This window comes from Lepisma saccharinum, chromosome 11, assembly GCF_977018435.1.
Source record: "Lepisma saccharinum chromosome 11, izLepSacc3.1, whole genome shotgun sequence".
NCBI lineage: Eukaryota > Metazoa > Arthropoda > Insecta > Zygentoma > Lepismatidae > Lepisma > Lepisma saccharinum.
In genome coordinates, this window is record NC_139239.1 from 56024391 (window position 1) to 56048946 (window position 24556).

At 37.9% G+C, this 24556-nt stretch overlaps 1 protein-coding gene across 2 annotated transcripts in view; it reads right to left on the reverse strand.

Moving 5' to 3' along the window:
* Positions 1-376: 376 nt before the first annotated feature.
* Positions 377-24556, reverse strand: part of LOC145995261 (uncharacterized) — a 383578-nt gene continuing 359398 nt past the window's right edge. For both annotated transcript variants that reach the window (XM_083131837.1, XM_083131838.1), the window contains exon 6: positions 377-2260. In XM_083131837.1, coding sequence (XP_082987963.1) covers positions 2161-2260 — 100 coding nt within the window. In that variant the 3' untranslated portion in view covers positions 377-2160. The remainder of the gene's footprint in view (positions 2261-24556) is intronic.

Genomic DNA, 24556 nt, shown 5'->3' on the forward strand with positions numbered 1-24556 from the left:
AATATTTGAATAACTTCTAAAACGAAGGTTAGAAATGGTAATCACTAAATATTCTATTGGGTATCCTGCCCCCTCCCACAAAGAACGCAGCTATGTAATATTTACGATTCCAGCCCCTTTCGAAAAACAATTCTGCGTACCTAAGTGCTCTACGAGGCTCATGTTGTGTCGTCCATACGTATTTGTGACTATGCCTTCATTCATCTAATCTTAGCACTCATCTCTATCGTCGCGATTAGACAAATGTGGCAGAAATGAGACAAAGTAAATTAAATTAAGCAAACATGTCTTAGGGTTAGATTGGTCAGATGAAATGATTGAACAGCCCAGTTGACATATGAAAAAACAAAGAAAGTAAACTGTATTTGTAATCCTACAACACATCATTTTGTTTTCGTGTAATGCAAAATACTGAAAAAAAAAAACAGTCTCGTCTCTTAATCAGGAATTCTACAATTTGGCACTGTAGTTCGTTTTCTGCATGGACTTCGCTTCTTCGTCTCTTGATCCTTCACATCTCCTCCCTCCACTTCAGGCTTTGGCTCACCCCCAAAGCGTGTCCAAGCCGGCGGCACCTGAAGGTCTGGACGGCGTATACCCGGAGTCACACGCACAAACACACGCACATTCTGACCGAAAACACGATAGTCGCATGCACCAGCTTCACGTAGGCCATCGTGATGAAAGTGTCGCTCTTCGCTTGCGCCGCCGTGTGTCTGTTTATCTCACTTGACTTCTGAAGCAGCCCCCCATCGAGTTCGATTTTCGATGCACTAGTAACAGGGTGATCGAAAGTTTACTTCCAAACTGGTCAACCACAACGCTTTTTGTGAAGATATCTGTCGGCAAGACCATTGGTGTTAGATACCACAGAATTTTACAGAAAATACTGTTGGTTTTCTGTGACATCTATGAAGTTGAGACATCTAACTTGGTGGTCTTTAATTTACTGAACTGCATAGAGGTTAACTGTCCTTGAGTACTGTAAAGGGTTTCGTATTTTCGACTTTTGAGATTCCTGTCAGGTCTTAGATTTGGAAGATTCCTTTACTGTGCGAAATTAGATCGTGAAATTTTAAGTTTCGATTTTCCAGATCCGTTCAGTGTACGATTGAAGTCAATGTACAGTTACCGGAAATAAAATGATTGATTGTTTGATTGATTTGATGTTTTAAGTTAACTTTATGCACAGTAAGGCTAATCGGGATTGGACCTACAGTTTATAGTGGGATCCGAACCCCTAATGTACCTCCACCGGATATCGAAACCGGTACCTCTTGATTACAAGCCGACGACGTTACCACTACGCCATCGGGAAGTCCCGGATATGGAATAAATACGTCCATGTTATTTTCTTTAGATTTGAAGGCGATTAACTAACGTAAGACTCTGCTTAATTTAGGCCTTGCTCTCTGAAATTTTAAATTCTGAAAAGCTAGAATTCTTCTTTGAACCTTGCTTTGTAACAAAAAAGGAGGTATGTTACACCACAAAACTGTTACAAATATGTAGACAATTATAAATACAATCAAGAGTCCCCTCAATTATAGAGAATTCTAAATGTTTCTCACAATTTAGTACATCGCATGATTAGAAACGAGATCTTTTTCAAAATCTTACTGTAACGTAACTTCCAGCATAGCCTTCGAGGTTACTGGCGTGTGCGCTAAAAGTAAATTTACAGGTAGATAGGTTTTAAGATAATGTCGCCAGCTTATATCGGATAAGGGCGATAATATCTTTTATAATTTTATTTTCTCTCTAAACTTCCAGATAGTGTGTAAATACCACTACTTTGGCCATTATCAAGTGAAATCTACAAGATGAGTTCGAAAACTGCCCCACGATTGTCTTAATTTCTTGGGAATCCTTTCATATTGGTTATTTTGTTTACTGTAAAACATTTGTAGGCAGAAATTAAATCACCGTTCGTTCTGCTTGCCAGGAGGAAGTTACTTTCGAGCCACCCTGTACCGTAATGTTATCACTCTGCACGGCCATTCCCCTTTCAAGTCTTATTCATTTTCCGTTTCGTTTTGCTGTCAGGGGATGGTCCGTTAGCGTTTCCCACCTTCCCACTCTGCAGGGGGTGAAGGGTCAACCCGCGTCCCTGCAGATGACCTCACTCCAATTGCCATGACCCAGGGCGCGGGTCTCGGGTCATATCTCGAGGATGATCTCCTGGTCCACCAGGCTGTCTGTCATCTCGTGGACCGGGTTTGGGAGAGAGTCGTCGATCACCTCGTTCACGTCATCGAACCTGGAAAAGAGAAGGTTGCTATTGTTAGTCGAATTGACAGAGCAAATACAATTAGGAACAATGCAAATATTGCTTTAAAAGCAGCACTGGTTGCGGCTGCGAAGTCAATAAAGTACAGAACATGAGTAGTTGCTGATTTGATTTCCTGATGGCCTTTGTTTGCCGGCGCTGGGAAACATTGCTAGGTATGAGAACATAATTAATGGTGGGGAACTGATGCTCTACGTAAAGTTGCGATCGGATTTATTTGCATCAAAAATGAAAAAAAAAAAAAACACTTAGAAAAAAAATCTTACAAAAAATTGTAAAAATTAAAGCGCCAAAGGGATGTGAAAAGTCAGAAGAAAGCTTCGAAAAAAAGGAGGAAAAATTCCAAATGGAGATGAGAAAATGTTACTTAAGCACACCTATTTGTGTGCCTAACAAGTTGCTCGTTTCCTTCTAGCACATCGTGTAGTGCAAAATACCCTAATATACAGGGTAATTCAAAATAATTCATCAAATTTTAAATAGCCATACACTGTGTTTACAACGTCAAAGTATTTGTATTTGTTCTATTTGGCTTCCATACTTTAGTGTTTCCTAGCCCTGTAACGATTGTCACTTTTTTCTTGCGCGACAACCTCCAATTTGAGGAGCCATAGCTTGGGTTCTACTTCGGATGCCTATTGAATGCCCATTCATTCATTACCAATTCAAACAACACTGGGCTATAGCTAGAGTCTATATTCAGTCCTTCACTCATTTTCAACATTTTATCACCCACTTTGCTGAAACCATTATTCCAAATGGCTTCCAGCGCTTTCACTACGCGTTCACCGTCCGATTCTCCTATAATTTCTTGTCCCATTTTCTTCCTAACAAGGCCCACTTCCTGTCTCCTCTTGATGTTGGGAACATGCTTTTCACATCTAAGCTAAACGTAGTTGTATTTTCCCCATTCACCTTCAGTCCTTTTATACCTTCCACCACCTGCTCACTGTTCCTCACTGCTCTGCTTTCTTGCTCTTTCACTAACACCCCAATTACCTTTATCAACTTATTCTCTAAGGGTTCCAAAATATTGTCCCTGCAATCTATTACTGGTCTCAACTTTATCTCCTCTTTGTGTATCTTGGGAAAGCCTTTTAAACTGGGTAGTCTTCCTGTTTCCTTCATGCACTTTTTGAATCCTCTCCTCGCACAGTTTTTTATGATCTTCTCTTTAATTGTTTGTCACTCCTCTGTTCAGATTTTGAGAGAATATTTGGAGAGGGGCACAACGCCGAAAAGACTGAAAATAAATAAGAAGGGACTGAATGGAAGAGCAACTCCTGGTGCGGTTATTCACTCCTTTCTTATTTATCTTCAATTCTTTCAGCGTTGTGCCCCTCTCCAAATATTCTCTCAAAAACTGTTCTTGAAGATACTTGTACAGAAAATGGAGAAAGAAATTATATGGAATGAAATAAGGGCGAGAAGAAAGGAGATAAAAAGAATAAAGGAGAACCTGACAAGAACAGAAGAAACTACAGAAGATGGCCTAGCCATATTTACGAGAGAATATATTTTCACGAAATGAGAAGCTGGCAGGAAAAGTTGAGAGATGATAAAAATGAAGATGAAGAAGGAAGGAGACACTAGGATGGAAAGAAGAAGGGCAAGAGGAGAAAGAGGACAGCAGAAAAAGAGTTGTGGTAACCGGGGAGTTAGAAATATCGAAAGAAGATGATGCCTTTTTGAAACTAGGCCGAGGTTTTAAAGTGAAAGATAGAAATGTGGATAATGAAGTTATATACGACATCGAGGAAGCAGTGCTACAGATGAAAGATGAAGCATAAAGATACAAAATGAGATGGAGAACAGGAGCCATATTGAAGAAAGGAGTGGAAAAGCAGAGAAGATTAGATAATTTGAGTCAGAAGGAAAGGGAAAGTATGAAGAAAATCAAGACAGGAAGTGATGTAGTGGTGGAGCAGACAGATAAGGGAGAAGCCATTGTGGTGATAGAAAAAGAATGGCACGAGAGGAAGAATGAAGATCTGAAAAGGACAGTGAGGAGATTTGTGAAACAGAGGAGTAACAAACAATTAAAGAGAAGATAATAAAAAACTGTGCGAGGAGAGGATTCAAAAAGTGCATGAAGGAAACAGGAAGACTACCCAGTTTAAAAGGCTTTCCCAAGATACACAAAGAGGAGATAAAGTTGAGACCAGTAATAGATTGCAGGGACAATATTTTGGAACCCTTAGAGAATAAGTTGATAAAGGTAATTGGGGTGTTAGTGAAAGAGCAAGAAAGCAGAGCAGTGAGGAACAGTGAGCAGGTGGTGGAAGGTATAAAAGGACTGAAGGTGAATGGGGAAAAGACAACTACGTTTAGCTTAGATGTGAAAAGCATGTTCCCAACATCAAGAGGAGACAGGAAGTGGGCCTTGTTAGGAAGAAAATGGGACAAGAAATTATAGGAGAATCGGACGGTGAACGCGTAGTGAAAGCGCTGGAAGCCATTTGGAATAATGGTTTCAGCAAAGTGGGTGATAAAATGTTGAAAATGAGTGAAGGACTGAATATAGACTCTAGCTATAGCCCAGTGTTGTTTGAATTGGTAATGAATGAATGGGAAAAGGAAGTGATCGAAAAAGGAGGGGACAAAGTGATTCTGTTTTGCGGATACGTGGACGTTTGGTTTGGCATATGGAGGGGAAGAAAGAGATAACTGCACATATTTGTCAAAGAAATAGAAGATGAAGAAAGAGTGATATTGCTGGGTCTTGAAATAGAACAGGAAGAGAATATAAGTTTCCTAGATATATTGATGAAAAGGGGAGAAAGGAAAAGATATTGAGACCGCTTGGTATCAGAAGAAGTGTTCAGCAGTGGTGTTCTGTCACAAAAGAAGTGATGTGAGTTAGGGGCGAAAATAAATATTATAAAGAATATGAAAGGCACAATCAAGAAAACATGCACAAAGAATTTGAAAAAGAAAGCAAAATAAGTAACCCATGGGAACAGCTGGAAAATAATGGCTACGAGAAGGAAAACAGAATTGACAAACAGAAGAAGTAAGAAAAAGAAAGATAGAACAACAGGAGAGGAGGAAGAGAAAGAAAGAGGAGATAGAGAAGAGAGAAAAGCGAGATGGTTTGGCTAATGGAGTATGGGGAAGACAACAGAAAAGATATGCAATGTGCTTAGGAAAGCGGTCATAAAAACATACAGGAAGGGAGAACACAGCATATTAAGAATAGCGAATAACGCGAACAAGAAGAAGGAATAAAACAGAGAAGACGAAGGGATTATCTACGAGGTGAAGTTCAAAGAATGTGATAGTGTATACATTGGGAGAAAAAACAGACTGAAAGACAGGTTGAAGCAACATATGGATGACGTAAGACTAAAGAGAGAGAAATGTGATATTCAAACACACGAGAGAAACTGAACCTGACATAGTGGGATGAGGCTAAGCGGATAGGAAGGGAGAAGAGAGATGTAGTGAGGAAATGGAAAGAGGCCAAGTAAATAGCGAAGAAAATACATAATTAACTGGAATTGAGGAATTAAGATCAACATAGAATGGAAGAGAGTGTGTTATAGAGAGTGGAAAGGATAAGAAGGATGGAGGAGGAAGAAGAACGAAGAAATAGAGAAGACCACGAGATAAGGAATCCCTCCACATCCAGGCGTGAGCGAAATGACAAGAGAATGGCACCAATACATTATTTAGGTACCTGTCAGGTGATATGTCAATTACTTGACAAGAGACGCCACTTGGAGGAATACCTGGAAAGGAATGTCCCAGATAAGAAACTTTCACACATTCTTGTGTGTAAACGGTAGCTATGTGTGTGTGTATACATAATTTCCTGTTTGGCCTTTATTTCATTTGAAGTTGGTTCAGAGTCTGAAGAGGACCTTGCTGTAAGGTTCAAACGTGTGTTTTTTTTACGATAAATTCTGCCTTTTTCAGCATTTTGAGTGTTTTATTAATCACTGAAACAAGGCTTAATAGTGTTATCATTGCACATTTTAATAAAAGTTTTGAGAGATTGAGAGTGATAGTATAAATTTTGCGCTTTCGTGCATAATCATTTGAACACCGAAAAATGATTTTAATCTTGCTACCCATACAAAGGTTGATATTAAAGTTATGTTTGTTGTGAAGTTAATACGGATGACACAGTTTGGCTTATTGGGGTAAAAAGTGAGGCCTCTTTTAAGAGAAAGAATAGATGTTTGTGGTGGATTCACCGCGATTGGCCTATCTGAGTATCAATTAAACTAATACCAGTAAGCCCTTTCGTTTTCAAGATGAAGATACACGACTGCATAGTTTACGGAAACCATCTTTGATCTTTACCAAAACCAGTAGTTCCGTGTATCAGTGAAGTGGGGTAACAGGTAGACATTGCATGTGAAATACAGGATCACGTAGCACGTCCGCACGCCCAGAAGACGTAATAAAATCGGAAGGCGCTGTCTGGGGTCACGTAGGCGATAAACGGAATTAATGCCCAGAACAGAATGTTTCGCGAGGTCCGTTACTAGGGGGACGGAAGAGATTGTTACGAGAATGTGAAAGAGATCTCTCAGGAGACTACGCCAGAGAGAAACTTGTAAAGTATTGCAAGTTGCTAAATCTGTAATTAATTTTATAAGAAAATACGTGGAATGTCAATAAATGTCCAGATGAAATTAGAGATTTGAAAATTATCGTACAAAATATTAATTACATATATCTACATAGGCACACCCGATTCTGCCCTCTGACACGACCAATGTTGCCAGTACACCTCGTAATTTGAAAAAACGCAGTTTTAAATGAATATGCCACAATAAATAGTCCTATAATGCAGAAAATATGTAAAAAATATATCTTTCTCTAATATACCGTATGGCCAGAATTAAAGTTACTCAACTCAGAGCCCTCTGTAGCCTGTTTGATGCATCGTAGAACTCTGAAATTTGGTGAATCCACTATGCAGACCATGGGGAAGAGGATGACGATAGAAATAAATAGTTCAATTTTCCGCCACTAGATTGAAATGTGGCGCTGTAATAATTAATATTGAAAAACATAAGTCAGGTATACAAATCTGTACTGTTGGTTTCTGCCCGTACAACAGTGTTCAATATGCAGCTGCACTATTACTGCCGTTCTGATAAAATAACTTCACCAGCAATGCACGTTCTTTCTTATTTAATGGCTGGCATGGTGATCACTTCCGAACTTTTGTTACAGCGCCTTGAATAACGTTGTGTGGAAAACAACCCAAGAAACTGGTTCCCCAGACGGATGAGAAACATAGATGACAGTGCGATCAGTGTCAGTGCTAATTTTCTTATGAAAGTAATGCGGCTTTGTTAGTTTTTGGAATATATTATGTAGTTTGTTTGTCTTGAAAGGCGGTACGTGAATTGCTGGAAACAGTTATATTTGTGGAGTGATTTTCAGTCACGAAATGGCATTAAATGGGGAAAAAGGTAAAATAAAATGAATAAATAAATAGCAGACGTGCGTAACACAAGAAGAAACATCGCAATGTGATTCCGGACGTCAGGTCTTGGACTATGTATTAGAGTTTATTTTTCTATATTATTAGAACATAAATAGTATCCTGAGAGATATTTTTCATAGCAAGGCGACAAACCACAAGTGTCGCTTGAAAGCGAGCAGTCTCTAATCAATGCAGCCTTTCGAACCGTAGGGACACAAGCTCTGACTGCACATTTTCCCTCAAGGAGATTTTAGACCAAAGCGACACGCGACAAACGATACGAGGATTTCACACCAAAGCGACACGGGTCTTTCGGTCCAAGGCAACTTTCATACCGAAGCGAGACGCGACACATGTTGCTTGGAAACGAGCCAATCAAGAGCAACATTTCACATTGTAAAGGCATGACGGCAGCACAGGCCAGCGTTCGGTTGGTGAAATCCTCAAGCGATAAATGTCGCGTGCCGCTTTGGTGCGCAATATCCCTAAAGCAAGACAATCATTGCATCGCGCATGCGCGAACAAACCACGGCAACACGTTGCAAGCTATTAAGGAAATGGTCCAGTTTGAGCGACACACAAGCGACAAAGCGACACGTGTGGCTTATCGTGTCGCCTAGATCTGTTGTTCACACAATTAGCAGCAAACGCTTGCTAATAGACTGAAGTGCCGCTTCAAGGCTGTCGCTTGTCACTTAGTTGGGAACTTCCCCTGTAGCGCGTCTCTTCGGTCTGAGCACCCTTCCTTTAAGGAGCTTTCCGACCGAAAAAACAAGAAGCATGCGAATACGACATATGAACGTGTCGTTTGCTGTTTCGACCCTAATGCGCAATGAATGCTATTTTACAGTCTGGAAGTGTCTGTGTCACTAGTCACATCAGTGTAAATATCTCGTGTCGCTTGTCCCATTGGTCTGAAAGTTTCCTTATACTCATGTCGATGGCACTCCCCTTGTCGTTTCATGCAATCATCATTATCATCATTGCCGCGATTAGTTTAAAGTGGAAGAAAATAGACAGTAAATATAAAAAATATAAATGCTTCAGTGTATATCTTTAACAGAAATGATGATGATGATAATAATAATAATGAACCTAATTCATACATAAAAATTTAGTTACCAAGAGCATTCCACGCGTATTTTTCTCCCGCATTATTAATGAAAGTATAACGATAACAGGACGTGGTCGACTGTCTAGAATGTTCGTTAATATCTTCGCGACCACTGTACCAAATATCATAGCAATTATCACATTAATAGAAATGCTTCATGTAAAAGAATCAGACGTTGCAGCGAAAACTCCATTTACTTCCATTATAAGCAGACGAATGCCATGCACCGAGACCAACACCAGCGCCTCTAGCGGTATCATTTTCGAGTGGAATCAGCCAGAGAGGCCAGAACCGTGCCGTTTCCCACACTACGTTATTCAAGGCGCTGTACTTTTGTTCAGCACTCACGTTAAGTGATTTAGCTGAGTTATTAATTAGTGGCTGGAAATTGCGACAAAATAATCTCTCATTTATTGCAAGATTGCAAGGTAAATGCAAATCCATAACCAATTGGAGCAGTTTACGTCATTATTACAACCCATCATGAAAGTACAGTGCCACATTTCAACCTGGTGTCGGAAAATTGAACTTTTTTTATCGCCATCTTCTTCCCCATGGTCTGCATAGTGGATTCACTAAATTTCAGAGTTCTACGATGCCTCAAACAGGCTACAGAGGGCTCTGAGTTGGGTAATTTTAATTCTGGCCACCCGGTATACCCACAGAGACCATCCATATGCATAGAAAATTTTGCAAGCGACTTCACAGCTGTATTTTATTCATGTTTGTTTCTACTTCTAATAGAAACTTTTTTACAGCTTAATAACCTTTTCCGCATACTGAACGTTCCTGTGGAGCATAATTTTCTAGTTTAATATTTTAAAAATATCCACACAGACACTTTTAATAACCAGTGTAAGTTTCATGTGTCTGAACGTACGTAACATTGTACAAAAAGAGTTAAAGTCTCGGTTGCTTGATTTTTTTATGTATGTAACAAGCTCTCTCTCTCCGATTGTGCAGTTATAATGCTGTATCTTTGTAATTAAGTGGTTCCGGGTTCGATCTCCTGTGGAGGCACACACCAAAGTGATTCGGATCCCACTTTAAACTGTAGGTCCAGTTAAGATTAACCTATCTGAACACAAAGTGTACTTATAATGCACTTTGTGACTGGGTTTTTGCTTGCCTGTTTCAACTGTATACAATCTACAAGCCTTATTTACAATGGATAATTAGGTTTAAGTACTAGCATTCGTAAATTTTGTATTTGCCTTGATAGGTTGATTATCTCTTTCTTCGGGTTAATCGTGACAACGAGGATGAATGGTGATTAGTTTAAATTGATTAAAGACAAACAAGCAAATCACGTGAACAGGCCCGGATTTGAAGGTCAAAGTTGCTTGGAGTCCACCTTATGCTCAGATCGGCTAGTAGAGACTGGATCGTTAGCACAGCACACTACGGCATCAGGAGTCTCTGGTTCGAGTGTTATTTTTGAGTGTCCCTTCATTAATTTCCATCCTACCATCACTCATCCTCATCTTTGCTATTAGCCAAAAGTGGCAGATAAGCGAAGTAAAATAAACGAAATCAACCAATAAATCGGGACTGGATCTACAGTTCAAAGGAGGATATTAACCACTGTGCAACGTATCTCCATTGGAGATCGAACCAAGAACCACCTCGAGCTAACCAGGTGACGATGTCACCACTAAGTCATCGAGGATGCTCTTAGTATTTGTACTAAATGCACGGCTATGAAAATAGGCGGCTGGGCAGAATGGATGATATTCAGCGAACAACTTCCCCCACAATTCATTGCGCGAAAGCACGCCCGCGGCCATGATTCCGGCAAAAGTTTCGCAGGACAGACGGTACAAGGTACAAATATAACGATTATAAACCAAATTTAGACTTTCACATTAGATTAATACCAAACTTAGACTTCAACAATGACCAGAGTATCTAAAAAGCTGCTATTTGCCACAAAACAACGTTGTATAAAGCTATGTAATATATGGAAAAAATACAGGACTATGGAGCCTGTTTTTCATGAAATCAATCGGACCTATCCGATAGTGCAGTGGCTAATTCTATCCCCTTGTAATCGAAGGATCCGAAATTCGATTCCCGGTGGAGGGAATTTAAAATAAAATTAAAGTGAATTAAAAACAAACTTTGTCTCGTGAAAATGATAATTTATAGAAATGTTCCGAAGTACAAAATTGTGTACTATATTTTTTAAGGCCGTAACGTATCACTGCCACTTTTCGTATGTGTATTAAGACAGGCATATTAGATATGTTGAAAAGTATATCCAAATATACGCATACTGCGAACGCATCCGCTGATTGATAAGCAGTATTTTAAATTTTCTGTGAACATTTTTAGAGATCGTACAGCAACCACACGCGTTGCAAAGCATGCAGATGTAAAGAGTAGCTTAAAAGTCATATAACGCTAGTCATAAACACAGTACTTGCCTTTAAAATACGATTCATATTTCACCCCGCATTGGAAAAATCACGCCATCTTAACCATACACACATACACAACGCATTAATTCACCAAAAGGAAACTTCATTTGAAAATATACAATAATAGTAATACAATTAAAAATGTTAAACATCGGGTCATTTTCATGCAAGCAGCATTTGCTTCGCTTCACGCTTGCTATGGCTTGCCGGACCGAGTGCCGGAGCACGTGCGGTTTGGCCAGATTTCCCATCATGCTCTCCGCCGCTGACGTCACACTGAATATCATCCATTGCGCTGGTGCCACGTGTGGAAAGCAAGCAGAGAGCGGGTTCCCGCGCACTGTGTGGCAACGTCAACCGGGCTACGTTGCCAGTACGAGCGTCAAGCCTGGGCATACACCATACAGTTGACATCCCTGACCTTTCGAGCAAATACTATCAGTTTGTATCTCATGGATTACAAATACCAACTCTACAACGAGATCTTTCATTCTCTTAAACCTCCGAACACACGGGGCTGTACTCCGACGAGGAAACAGCGCGAACTTCTGCCACCCGCCTAATTTTATGGGCGTGCGTTTAGTTGGATAAACAATAATTCAATTGAATTGCTGTTTAAGTCCACTTTATGCACTGAAAGGCTAATTGGTATTGGACCTACAGTTTAAAGGGGAATCCAAACCACTGTGCAATGTGCCTTCATCGGGTATTGAACCCGGCCACCTTGATTACAAGGCGACAACGTTACGCCATCGGGAAGGCCAGTATAAATAATAGTAATAACATATTTGTTAATCAAATACCAGTTTTTCTCTAACAATTGACATAGCAACGCGAAGGACGAATAATGATTAAGTCTAATTGATTAAGAGACATTCACAAAGGAACATCCATGCCCAGGACAGGAGTAGAACCTGGAATTTTCAGTGGCGAGATCGTAAGTCGACCTCTCAACGCGCTAGGCCATCGAGTCTGCTACTAAATAAAACACTGTGGTAGTATCATCTAATATACCCATAATGGCGTTGTTCTTAGAGTTGATGAAAAACTAACTTCTGTATCAAAGAGAAAGCAAAGTACAACTATATCCTTACGAAGACTTAGCGTATATTTGTCACGCCGGTCACCAACCTCCCATTCCCACAATAAGTCACGCAGAGAGACGCCAGGAAAAAAAAAATTAAGCTTGGAAAGAGAAAGTTTTAATCCGACTGTGAAGGAGAGGGAACTGGAGGTCGGAAGAAGATGAAGATGCAGAGGTGGGAAGGGAGCAGAACCACCTTTCGTCACTTTTCCTTGTCAAAGTAGTGAGTCACAGTTCTGGAAAACAACAATAATCCGCGGAAAATCGGGTTAGTCTCCCGCCTTTCCATTGAATTTATAACTTCAAGAAAGTTCTCTTAATGCCTTTGAAGTCTTTCTTGAACGAAGAAAGAAAACAATCCATAAAAAACTGAACATTTTTTTACTTAGGAATGTTTGACTGGTTGGAATTAAAATTATGGGTGCATTTGCACTGAGGACCTTCACTTAATGCGAAGGCATTAAGACACTTAACAACAAATTACACTGTCTTACAAATGCTCACTTTTTTTCTGTTACAGAAAGGAAAGTAGCTGTTTCTTACTGAATATGCACTTCATTTTCTAAGATTGGCTCTTAATTTGAAGTTACGGCATAATTCATGTTACCTATAAGCAATGCATTGGATCTTATTTTTAAGACGACCATAATTCCTTGCTATGTAACTATCAATCGTAAGCAATGTGCGCATAACTCGATAAATATATCAAGGAGGTCCGCAGAAGGAGGCCATTGGGATACTTGTCCCCCGACACATCTGGAAAGACTTAACACTATTCAAATTTTGAAATTATAGCATGCAATCACGGACGAAAGACGCCGTGAAAGGCTGCAGATCAAGTGCCTATGCAAATTATCCTAGTGCTGGTGATGCTTTATGGTTCAGGAGATATCTCTTAACCGGGGAAAAGAATCACTCCACGTTTCCTCCACTTCAAACACTGCCACCCCCCCCCCCCTTCACCCTTCCGAGAAAATATCTAGCGGGCGGCCGTGAATATATGGTTACTGAATCCTCCACAAGAATGTTGTTCTGTTGTGAAGGAGAAATAACCTTTTCCTTACTGAAATAGATTTCTAGAAAAGTAAAAATCATTAATAACAAAGCACTAAGTAGTTCACTCACAATAACCCAAGAATTTGTTCATGTTTTCATAAGTTTCCTTAATGTCAACTGTATGGACAACAGGAATTGAAGGTAGAACATTGCCGTTGTGCAGCATAACTTCTTTGAGAGATAACTTGGAGGAATCAATAAAAAAAGTCTCCAGTCCTCGATCTTGTGATATATTCATCGATGCAAAAAGTCTTTGTCATGGCAGTTTCAGGTTCTCTTTTGTATCGAAAAATGGAAGAAATTCTTTGTCTGTAGCAAGTAGTAGTTTCACCAGAGATGGCCATTTGACTTCGGCCTCGCGAGGCCCGGCCTCCGAGTTGAATGTCGGCCTCAGCTTCCAAGCTCAAGGTCGGTCTCGGCCTCTCACGCCCTCAGCCTCCGACCTCCAACTCGACCTCTGGCCTTACACGGCCTCAGCTTCCAAGTTCATGGTCGGCCTCAGACAGCCTCCGAACTCCAACTCGGCCTCACACGGCATCAGCCTCTCAAGGCTCCTGGAGGCTGAGGCCTAGCCTCCTGAGGCTGGAGATCTCCGATTTTCATACCATCCGTCAGGTGATTCTATTGTTGCAGACGTAAGGGCAACAATTCGGCTCTTTTGGGCGGGGGGGGGGGAGGTTCTAAGTTCCAAATTAGGTAATCTAATTCGGCCTGTGTTATCTTATGGAGTTCGCTAACAGCCAAAGGTGGTGAAATACTTCCCTGAAAACACGACATGTCGCAATGGTTAATGGAGTGCTGCTGTTGAGATTGCTATATTGCCAAACAGCCACTAGTGTTACCACGTCGCTACATATACTGCATATACGAAATCGAACTCTGCAGAACTGAATGCAAACTGGCTAATGTGGCAAGTATCTGAAATATCAAAGGATGCCGTGATACCACTGGAATGCAACGTGCCAGACCCTCAACAGTGTTGCCATATATACTAGAGTTGAGATGGGTGCCTTGAATATGCCCCCTCTCCCCCTTGTGTTACGCCACGACAAGAGCCAATGTCTTTTCTTAATGTCATTTCCGCGTTCAACAGCCTCAGATTAGTAAAGAATGGGTGCTTTCATTTCTGTAACAAAATATATGTAGAACAGTGTTATCGAAGTAAAAGAAGAAATGCTTATGGTTGCTTGTTTGATTTGGTTCTTGTACGTTGCTTTTCTGTAATTTTTGGCAAACCGCGAAGATGAAGACAAAAGGTGTTACGATAAAAAGTCCATGGTGTACCACGTGGAAGTGAGGTTGACTTTGGTTGCCTTCTCACACAAGTTCATTCCTCACACACCCTAAATTTTATAGAGAACTAAACTCTAAACTAAACTGATCAATTGATTTGGTTTATTTTACTTCGCTCTTCTGCCACGTTTGGCTTACACGAAAATGAGGTAGCTATGACACGATAAAATTGAAGAATGAATAGTCACAAAGAACACCTTACACAATAGATACAATAATTTATTGTCGCTGTACCCTATTGTCTTACGCGCTTCTCTGTAAACATTATCCACTCTGGAAAATCAAAGTTGTAGTGCTAATTACTGAAAGTGTTGTTTTGATTGTTTCTTCAACGTTACAATTGAGGAAGATAGGTGTACCTTGCACGTAGTACACCACATTGTCAACCTCACTTTAGGCTGTGCGATATCGAAAAATCAATATCGAAGGTCGATAGATTTAATATCGATATCGAGTCGATATATCGAATATCGAAAATATCGACGATATCGAAAATACCGATATCGACGGTACCCTAAATACAGATATCGACGATCGCAATACCAACGCATCTATCCCTGCAAAGTGAAAGTTGGAATATGGATGCCAAGCCATTTGAAGTTTCGTCTCTGCCCTCTTCTGGAGCTGTCGAAACTATGCATCAAACAGAAAAACGTTATTACAAATTATTTTGTGCTGTGTATATGCTGTATATCGAGGCGAGACCAAAAACGAGACATTTATTTACAACATGAGACAGAGTCTTTGCCAAGTATTGTCTCCTATTAGCAGACGATACTACCGTTGGCGGACATTAATTTATTCATAACGACGCTCGGCTATTGTTATTCTGTCATTTTTAATTATGATTAATGTCTTTTTAATTCATTTCGAGGGTGACGCTATTGTTATTTAATCAAGCGCCACGTGTCGGGGGTGGTGGAGGAGATGAGTCATCGATGACTCATGCACACGTGTGAGTTTGAAATTAATGATTTTCCATTAGTGCACAAAAGATACTATTGTGTATTCCGTTTTCGGCCTAAGCTAACCTATTGTTGTACTTTATATATGCGTTTCATCCGGATATGAGTCACAGATAATTTATACAAACGTTGGAGTTTGGAATTAATGGTTTTTCCATTAATGTACAAAAGACACTATTGTGGAGTTCGTTTTCTTACTCTAACCTAAGCCTATTGTTGTACTTTATATATGAGTTTCATCCGGATATGAGTCACAGATGATTTATACAGACGTGGGAACTTGGAATTAATGGTTTTTCCATTAATGTACAAAAGACACTTTCGACCTATTCTAAGGCGTCACGTCCGGCCATTTTGGCGATGGTGGTGGATTATATTAGTTGTAATTAAGGATCCGTATTTACCCGAATTCAACTGGTTCCGATGCGATCGGAGGTAGAAGATATTATAACACATGTTCGCTTTAAAGGCGAAGAAATTGAACGATGTAGCCTATATGAAAACGAAGTATGCGGGCAGAATGCATGTTATTAGTAATAATTGCTCTTAAAAAAGGGAACAACAATACTGCAAGAACCTGCTACGAGGTTGCATTCATCGCCACCCCAAACCGCGAGCGTTCATGGACACGTGAGGGGGAAGAAAGGTTCTCCATTGTTACGTCCCCCATCGGTCTTCTTCCGGAGTGGAACGGCAGACAGGTGCCGCTAATATTTTTACACGCGGTTCCAATTTTATTTGGCAGAAGTAATATACGCGTTCTTTTTTTCCGCCTTTCGTAACATTGTAAAGATTATTTAACCTAAGGCGTAAGGAATTTGGCTGAACTAGGAACAATCAGTTCCTGTATCTACAGGTTAAAGTGGATGCGAACCACTATTTGCCCTTATTTCTAGCTTGCGAACCACGGACCCTTTGATTATTGGGTTATAAACATCAGGATTCACGTAAAATTGACCAGATGTTTTTACTGTTAGGGCCAATATTTCGCATTTTTTGTGTATTTTTACTCAGAAAACGCTATTTGAACGATTCAAGCAAGAGTTCGCATGGCAATTTAGACACACAAACTGTGTTTCTTCAACTTTAGCTGAAGTTTAGGTTTATTTTTTTTACTCTAATATCACAATTTCATCTATTCAGGCAACATTTTTTATTAAATTTTGGACTCACAAAGACATTTTTCAACTTTTAACTTGCTATTTTAAAAGTTTATTTTCATTTTTTACTCTAATATCACAATTTCATCTATTCTGGCAGGAGTGTTTATTGCAGTTTAGACTTGCAAAGATAATTTTTTCAACTTCTTTTATTAATTTTTCTATTTATTGCCTTTTGTATCTTATATTTTTTAATTCTTAACTTTGAGTTTTGTTCTTTATTTAAAAAAATTCTCTAATCACTAAGGAAGAAGTACTTTTAAGTAAAACTGTACACACAAACTTTATTATTACTATTATTATTAGTACTATTATTATTATTATTGTTGTTTTTGTTTTGATGTAGTTGTTGAATCTTGTTGTTGTTGTTAGGGTTTATTGACTTCCACTACGCTATTTTTGGTTTCCTTCGTAGGAAAGTTTGTTTATTTTAGAGTTTCCTCGGTATTTTCTTACTGTTACGGTAGGTAAAGTTTCCTAAATATATGAGTAGGGTTCCATATATTCTTGTTCTTGCATGTTTTTCATATGATGTGATCACCACAACTCTCCAAGTGCTTTTACTGCATGTTTCCATTTTTATTGAAGCTTAGTGATTCCTAGAGCCACTTTATGCATGAGAGAAAGCTTGAAAATTTCGATCTCAGATAACCGCCAATCTTATGTCAGAGTATTTTCGAGTATATTTTAGACTTATTACGGGCCACTAGAATATCACGGCTTGCTTATTTTTTAAGTATGTTGCGCAGTTATTGTATTTTTGCTTTTGCTTACTAGATAAACTGTATGAAATGTTTAATATTTGTACTTTTTTGCACTTATAAGAGGCCAAACTTTTACTGTAACTAAAATTATTATGTGTCTAAGGACTGAAACCCCTTTACCAAGAGTACTATAACTGAACGTTTATTAATATTGTTTCTTTCATCCCTTAAATATAACAATTTAACAATATAATGACAAATCACAGGACAAGTCGATGTTAGCAGATGACTACGTGGCTCTTAAGTCCACTTGCCAAACTTTTCTTACTATGCTATTTACCCTTATAGTCTTTTATTCGGGGTACGTTTCAAGTACTATTGACTTTTTTGAGTGTTTGATTAATACCAGGGGTTATTTGTATCTGTTATGCTGTATTATTTGAGGCTTCTATTTTTTATTCTACAATCACTATATGTCCCTGAGAACTAAATTCCACTGACTGAAGCTTAAAGCTTAGGCTCTACAGCATGTTGAATGTTTAAGCACTGGTCAATATGAATTTTACAGAGGCTAGTAGGAGGCATAGGAACACACGCCAGAGCCTTATTAGCGTGCAAGAAGCACTTTCAGGGAGTACTACGAGGAAACGAAGTTGATTTTTTGAGTGTTTTACCAGTTACACAGCCAATATTTGCTATTTCAAGTAACTACATGTACCAGAACATTTTACAGCCCAACACTAACTAGACTTCAATTTATACTTTATTAGGTGCTAAATGTAGCAAGAACACTGATTGTACATACTATTGGGAATCCAACTATATCAGGATTTTTTTCTATGTAAGTATATTTTTATTGATTACTAACTTTAACAGACCAATCAGGAAGACGACAAAATTCACTAAACTTAGTACTATAGTGTAGGTGATTGCATGAAAAGTAGAAATTATAACAACCACAAGATTTCGCTTTTTTTGCTTTTGTGACTAATCGTGACGCTGAGGATGAATGGATGGCCAAAAATCTTAAGGACTGGATGTATTTTACCACTACAGACGCCTATGTAGAAACACTAGAGTATTGTTAGCTTTCAAAATTGAGGTTATACGGTACTGTTTCTTAAATATTTCGTATTTGGAACGTTACACTTATATCCATTTCAGGACAAATATTGCTAAAACTCTCAAATTTACTGTGTACAAGTTGATATTTCTGCTATCAGAATAATTAACAACCCTATTTTACAAACAAATGGTATTGTTTACACTTTATGTACTTCAATCTGAGACTAATATTTTACAGTAATTGAATCATTCAGCCCTAGTCAATACTTTACTGCATCAGAAAGTTTGTTATTAATCTAATAAGTATGCTATTTTGTGCTATTCTATGGCAAACGTTGTTTAATTTACTGGTTATAATGCAATCTTTGCACAAATTCGATATATTCACCACCTTCAAACCAAACAATTGTACTTATTTAGCGCATTTCATTTATATTTCTTGTAATTAACTTATGTTTCTTATAATTAACAAACTAAACTAATTACTTTGGCATGTTAAAAACATTATTTTTTACTATTTCTTATTCTATCAGGTTCTATATTGCTGTTTTTATCAATTTATGTAAGACCACACTCTGGTAAATACACATATATTCTCTTTTATACACACACACACGCACATTTACACACTTATACGAACATACATCTGACGTTTTTCAATATTTTGCTATGAAGTTTGCATCGACGCTATTCAAACAAGGGCAGGCAATGTAGTATTTATGAGTATTAGTAATCCCAAAGTGCTGTTTTTTGGTGTCCAAGTTCAGATGAGAGTCTGCTATGTGCCTTTTGCAGGGGATTGCATGTGAAGTGTATGCATATTGAGCATTATTGAGTGTGTATGCTTCCAAGTTTTGCTGTTATTTTCCTATAATTCTGCGAGACTGTAGAGAGTTCTCTCTTTTCAAGCAGTTTTCTTTCATTGATTGGATACTTTTTGGGAACTTAGCAGTTTTTTTTATGTTATGAAGCAGATTGTTGTAGAATATTTTGCATGGTCTTTTGTGATATTGAGTGGCTGCTGTAATGGTAGTAAGTATCTTTCCTTCTTGTGTTGATGTTCTTGTGTAGGTTTCCTATTTTCGGTCAAGTTGCAGTACTTAGAATAATCGCTATTGTCTTATTGATCTACGAAGCTCCTTTGAATAATCATTTGCATGGGGCCCTATACTCCACGCTGTACTTTGTTCTGGGAGCTATCTTTTGAAGCCTTAGCATTCTGCTAGTACAGTATTATTAACGTAGAGGTAAATTAGTTCGTGAAAATATGTATTTTTCTGATTAACTATAGTCGCTTAGTTGTTCTAGCAGGTATAAGTAGTTACTGCTGATGTTGTTAATTTCCTATTCGCAGGTGCTATGTATGCTGTAGCGTATTTGGGTAATTATAATTCTGTACTGTAAATAGCCTTGGCTGTCCCTTTTATTCTTATGTTGCTGAGTTTCTCCATAAGCATGCCCTGTTTTACTCTATTCTATGCCTTGTTGCTGCTAGATATCTGAGGTATGTTGCTGGTTCATATCTGAGTTAGCTTGTTTGACTAGCTATTATTTTTGCTATGGCTGTGGCTATTGATGTCCCTTTCTGAATTCCATGTTGGTTTCTATTTATCCTTGTTGCTAATACTAATTTACCTCTACGTTAATAATACTGTACTAGCAGAATGCTAAGGCTTCAAAAGATAGCTCCCAGAACAAAGTACAGCGTGGAGTATAGGGCCCCATGCAAATGATTATTCAAAGGAGCTTCGTAGATCAATAAGACAATAGCGATTATTCTAAGTACTGCAACTTGACCGAAAATAGGAAACCTACACAAGAACATCAACACAAGAAGGAAAGATACTTACTACCATTACAGCAGCCACTCAATATCACAAAAGACCATGCAAAATATTCTACAACAATCTGCTTCATAACATAAAAAAAACTGCTAAGTTCCCAAAAAGTATCCAATCAATGAAAGAAAACTGCTTGAAAAGAGAGAACTCTCTACAGTCTCGCAGAATTATAGGAAAATAACAGCAAAACTTGGAAGCATACACACTCAATAATGCTCAATATGCATACACTTCACATGCAATCCCCTGCAAAAGGCACATAGCAGACTCTCATCTGAACTTGGACACCAAAAAACAGCACTTTGGGATTACTAATACTCATAAATACTACATTGCCTGCCCTTGTTTGAATAGCGTCGATGCAAACTTCATAGCAAAATATTGAAAAACGTCAGATGTATGTTCGTATAAGTGTGTAAATGTGCGTGCGTGTGTGTATAAAAGAGAATATATGTGTATTTACCAGAGTGTGGTCTTACATAAATTGATAAAAACAGCAATATAGAACCTGATAGAATAAGAAATAGTAAAAAATAATGTTTTTAACATGCCAAAGTAATTAGTTTAGTTTGTTAATTATAAGAAACATAAGTTAATTACAAGAAATATAAATGAAATGCGCTAAATAAGTACAATTGTTTGGTTTGAAGGTGGTGAATATATCGAATTTGTGCAAAGATTGCATTATAACCAGTAAATTAAACAACGTTTGCCATAGAATAGCACAAAATAGCATACTTATTAGATTAATAACAAACTTTCTGATGCAGTAAAGTATTGACTAGGGCTGAATGATTCAATTACTGTAAAATATTAGTCTCAGATTGAAGTACATAAAGTGTAAACAATACCATTTGTTTGTAAAATAGGGTTGTTAATTATTCTGATAGCAGAAATATCAACTTGTACACAGTAAATTTGAGAGTTTTAGCAATATTTGTCCTGAAATGGATATAAGTGTAACGTTCCAAATACGAAATATTTAAGAAACAGTACCGTATAACCTCAATTTTGAAAGCTAACAATACTCTAGTGTTTCTACATAGGCGTCTGTAGTGGTAAAATACATCCAGTCCTTAAGATTTTTGGCCATCCATTCATCCTCAGCGTCACGATTAGTCACAAAAGCAAAAAAAGCGAAATCTTGTGGTTGTTATAATTTCTACTTTTCATGCAATCACCTACACTATAGTACTAAGTTTAGTGAATTTTGTCGTCTTCCTGATTGGTCTGTTAAAGTTAGTAATCAATAAAAATATACTTACATAGAAAAAAATCCTGATATAGTTGGATTCCCAATAGTATGTACAATCAGTGTTCTTGCTACATTTAGCACCTAATAAAGTATAAATTGAAGTCTAGTTAGTGTTGGGCTGTAAAATGTTCTGGTACATGTAGTTACTTGAAATAGCAAATATTGGCTGTGTAACTGGTAAAACACTCAAAAAATCAACTTCGTTTCCTCGTAGTACTCCCTGAAAGTGCTTCTTGCACGCTAATAAGGCTCTGGCGTGTGTTCCTATGCCTCCTACTAGCCTCTGTAAAATTCATATTGACCAGTGCTTAAACATTCAACATGCTGTAGAGCCTAAGCTTTAAGCTTCAGTCAGTGGAATTTAGTTCTCAGGGACATATAGTGATTGTAGAATAAAAAATAGAAGCCTCAAATAATACAGCATAACAGATACAAATAACCCCTGGTATTAATCAAACACTCAAAAAAGTCAATAGTACTTGAAACGTACCCCGAATAAAAGACTATAAGGGTAAATAGCATAGTAAGAAAAGTTTGGCAAGTGGACTTAAGAGCCACGTAGTCATCTGCTAACATCGACTTGTCCTGTGATTTGTCATTATATTGTTAAATTGTTATATTTAAGGGATGAAAGAAACAATATTAATAAACGTTCAGTTATAGTACTCTTGGTAAAGGGGTTTCAGTCCTTAGACACATAATAATTTTAGTTACAGTAAAAGTTTGGCCTCTTATAAGTGCAAAAAAGTACAAATATTAAACATTTCATACAGTTTATCTAGTAAGCAAAAGCAAAAATACAATAACTGCGCAACATACTTAAAAAATAAGCAAGCCGTGATATTCTAGTGGCCCGTAATAAGTCTAAAATATACTCGAAAATACTCTGACATAAGATTGGCGGTTATCTGAGATCGAAATTTTCAAGCTTTCTCTCATGCATAAAGTGGCTCTAGGAATCACTAAGCTTCAATAAAAATGGAAACATGCAGTAAAAGCACTTGGAGAGTTGTGGTGATCACATCATATGAAAAACATGCAAGAACAAGAATATATGGAACCCTACTCATATATTTAGGAAACTTTACCTACCGTAACAGTAAGAAAATACCGAGGAAACTCTAAAATAAACAAACTTTCCTACGAAGGAAACCAAAAATAGCGTAGTGGAAGTCAATAAACCCTAACAACAACAACAAGATTCAACAACTACATCAAAACAAAAACAACAATAATAATAATAATAGTACTAATAATAATAGTAATAATAAAGTTTGTGTGTACAGTTTTACTTAAAAGTACTTCTTCCTTAGTGATTAGAGAATTTTTTTAAATAAAGAACAAAACTCAAAGTTAAGAATTAAAAAATATAAGATACAAAAGGCAATAAATAGAAAAATTAATAAAAGAAGTTGAAAAAATTATCTTTGCAAGTCTAAACTGCAATAAACACTCCTGCCAGAATAGATGAAATTGTGATATTAGAGTAAAAAATGAAAATAAACTTTTAAAATAGCAAGTTAAAAGTTGAAAAATGTCTTTGTGAGTCCAAAATTTAATAAAAAATGTTGCCTGAATAGAAGAAATTGTGATATTAGAGTAGAAAATGGAAATAAACTTTTAAAATAGCAAGTTAAAAGTTGAAAAAATGTCTTTGTGAGTCCAAAATTTAATAAAAAATGTTGCCTGAATAGATGAAATTGTGATATTAGAGTAAAAAAATAAACCTAAACTTCAGCTAAAGTTGAAGAAACACAGTTTGTGTGTCTAAATTGCCATGCGAACTCTTGCTTGAATCGTTCAAATAGCGTTTTCTGAGTAAAAATACACAAAAAATGCGAAATATTGGCCCTAACAGTAAAAACATCTGGTCAATTTTACGTGAATCCTGATGTTTATAACCCAATAATCAAAGGGTCCGTGGTTCGCAAGCTAGAAATAAGGGCAAATAGTGGTTCGCATCCACTTTAACCTGTAGATACAGGAACTGATTGTTCCTAGTTCAGCCAAATTCCTTACGCCTTAGGTTAAATAATCTTTACAATGTTACGAAAGGCGGAAAAAAAGAACGCGTATATTACTTCTGCCAAATAAAATTGGAACCGCGTGTAAAAATATTAGCGGCACCTGTCTGCCGTTCCACTCCGGAAGAAGACCGATGGGGGACGTAACAATGGAGAACCTTTCTTCCCCCTCACGTGTCCATGAACGCTCGCGGTTTGGGGTGGCGATGAATGCAACCTCGTAGCAGGTTCTTGCAGTATTGTTGTTCCCTTTTTTAAGAGCAATTATTACTAATAACATGCATTCTGCCCGCATACTTCGTTTTCATATAGGCTACATCGTTCAATTTCTTCGCCTTTAAAGCGAACATGTGTTATAATATCTTCTACCTCCGATCGCATCGGAACCAGTTGAATTCGGGTAAATACGGATCCTTAATTACAACTAATATAATCCACCACCATCGCCAAAATGGCCGGACGTGACGCCTTAGAATAGGTCGAAAGTGTCTTTTGTACATTAATGGAAAAACCATTAATTCCAAGTTCCCACGTCTGTATAAATCATCTGTGACTCATATCCGGATGAAACTCATATATAAAGTACAACAATAGGCTTAGGTTAGAGTAAGAAAACGAACTCCACAATAGTGTCTTTTGTACATTAATGGAAAAACCATTAATTCCAAACTCCAACGTTTGTATAAATTGTCTGTGACTCATATCCGGATGAAACGCATATATAAAGTACAACAATAGGTTAGCTTAGGCCGAAAACGGAATACACAATAGTATCTTTTGTGCACTAATGGAAAATCATTAATTTCAAACTCACACGTGTGCATGAGTCATCGATGACT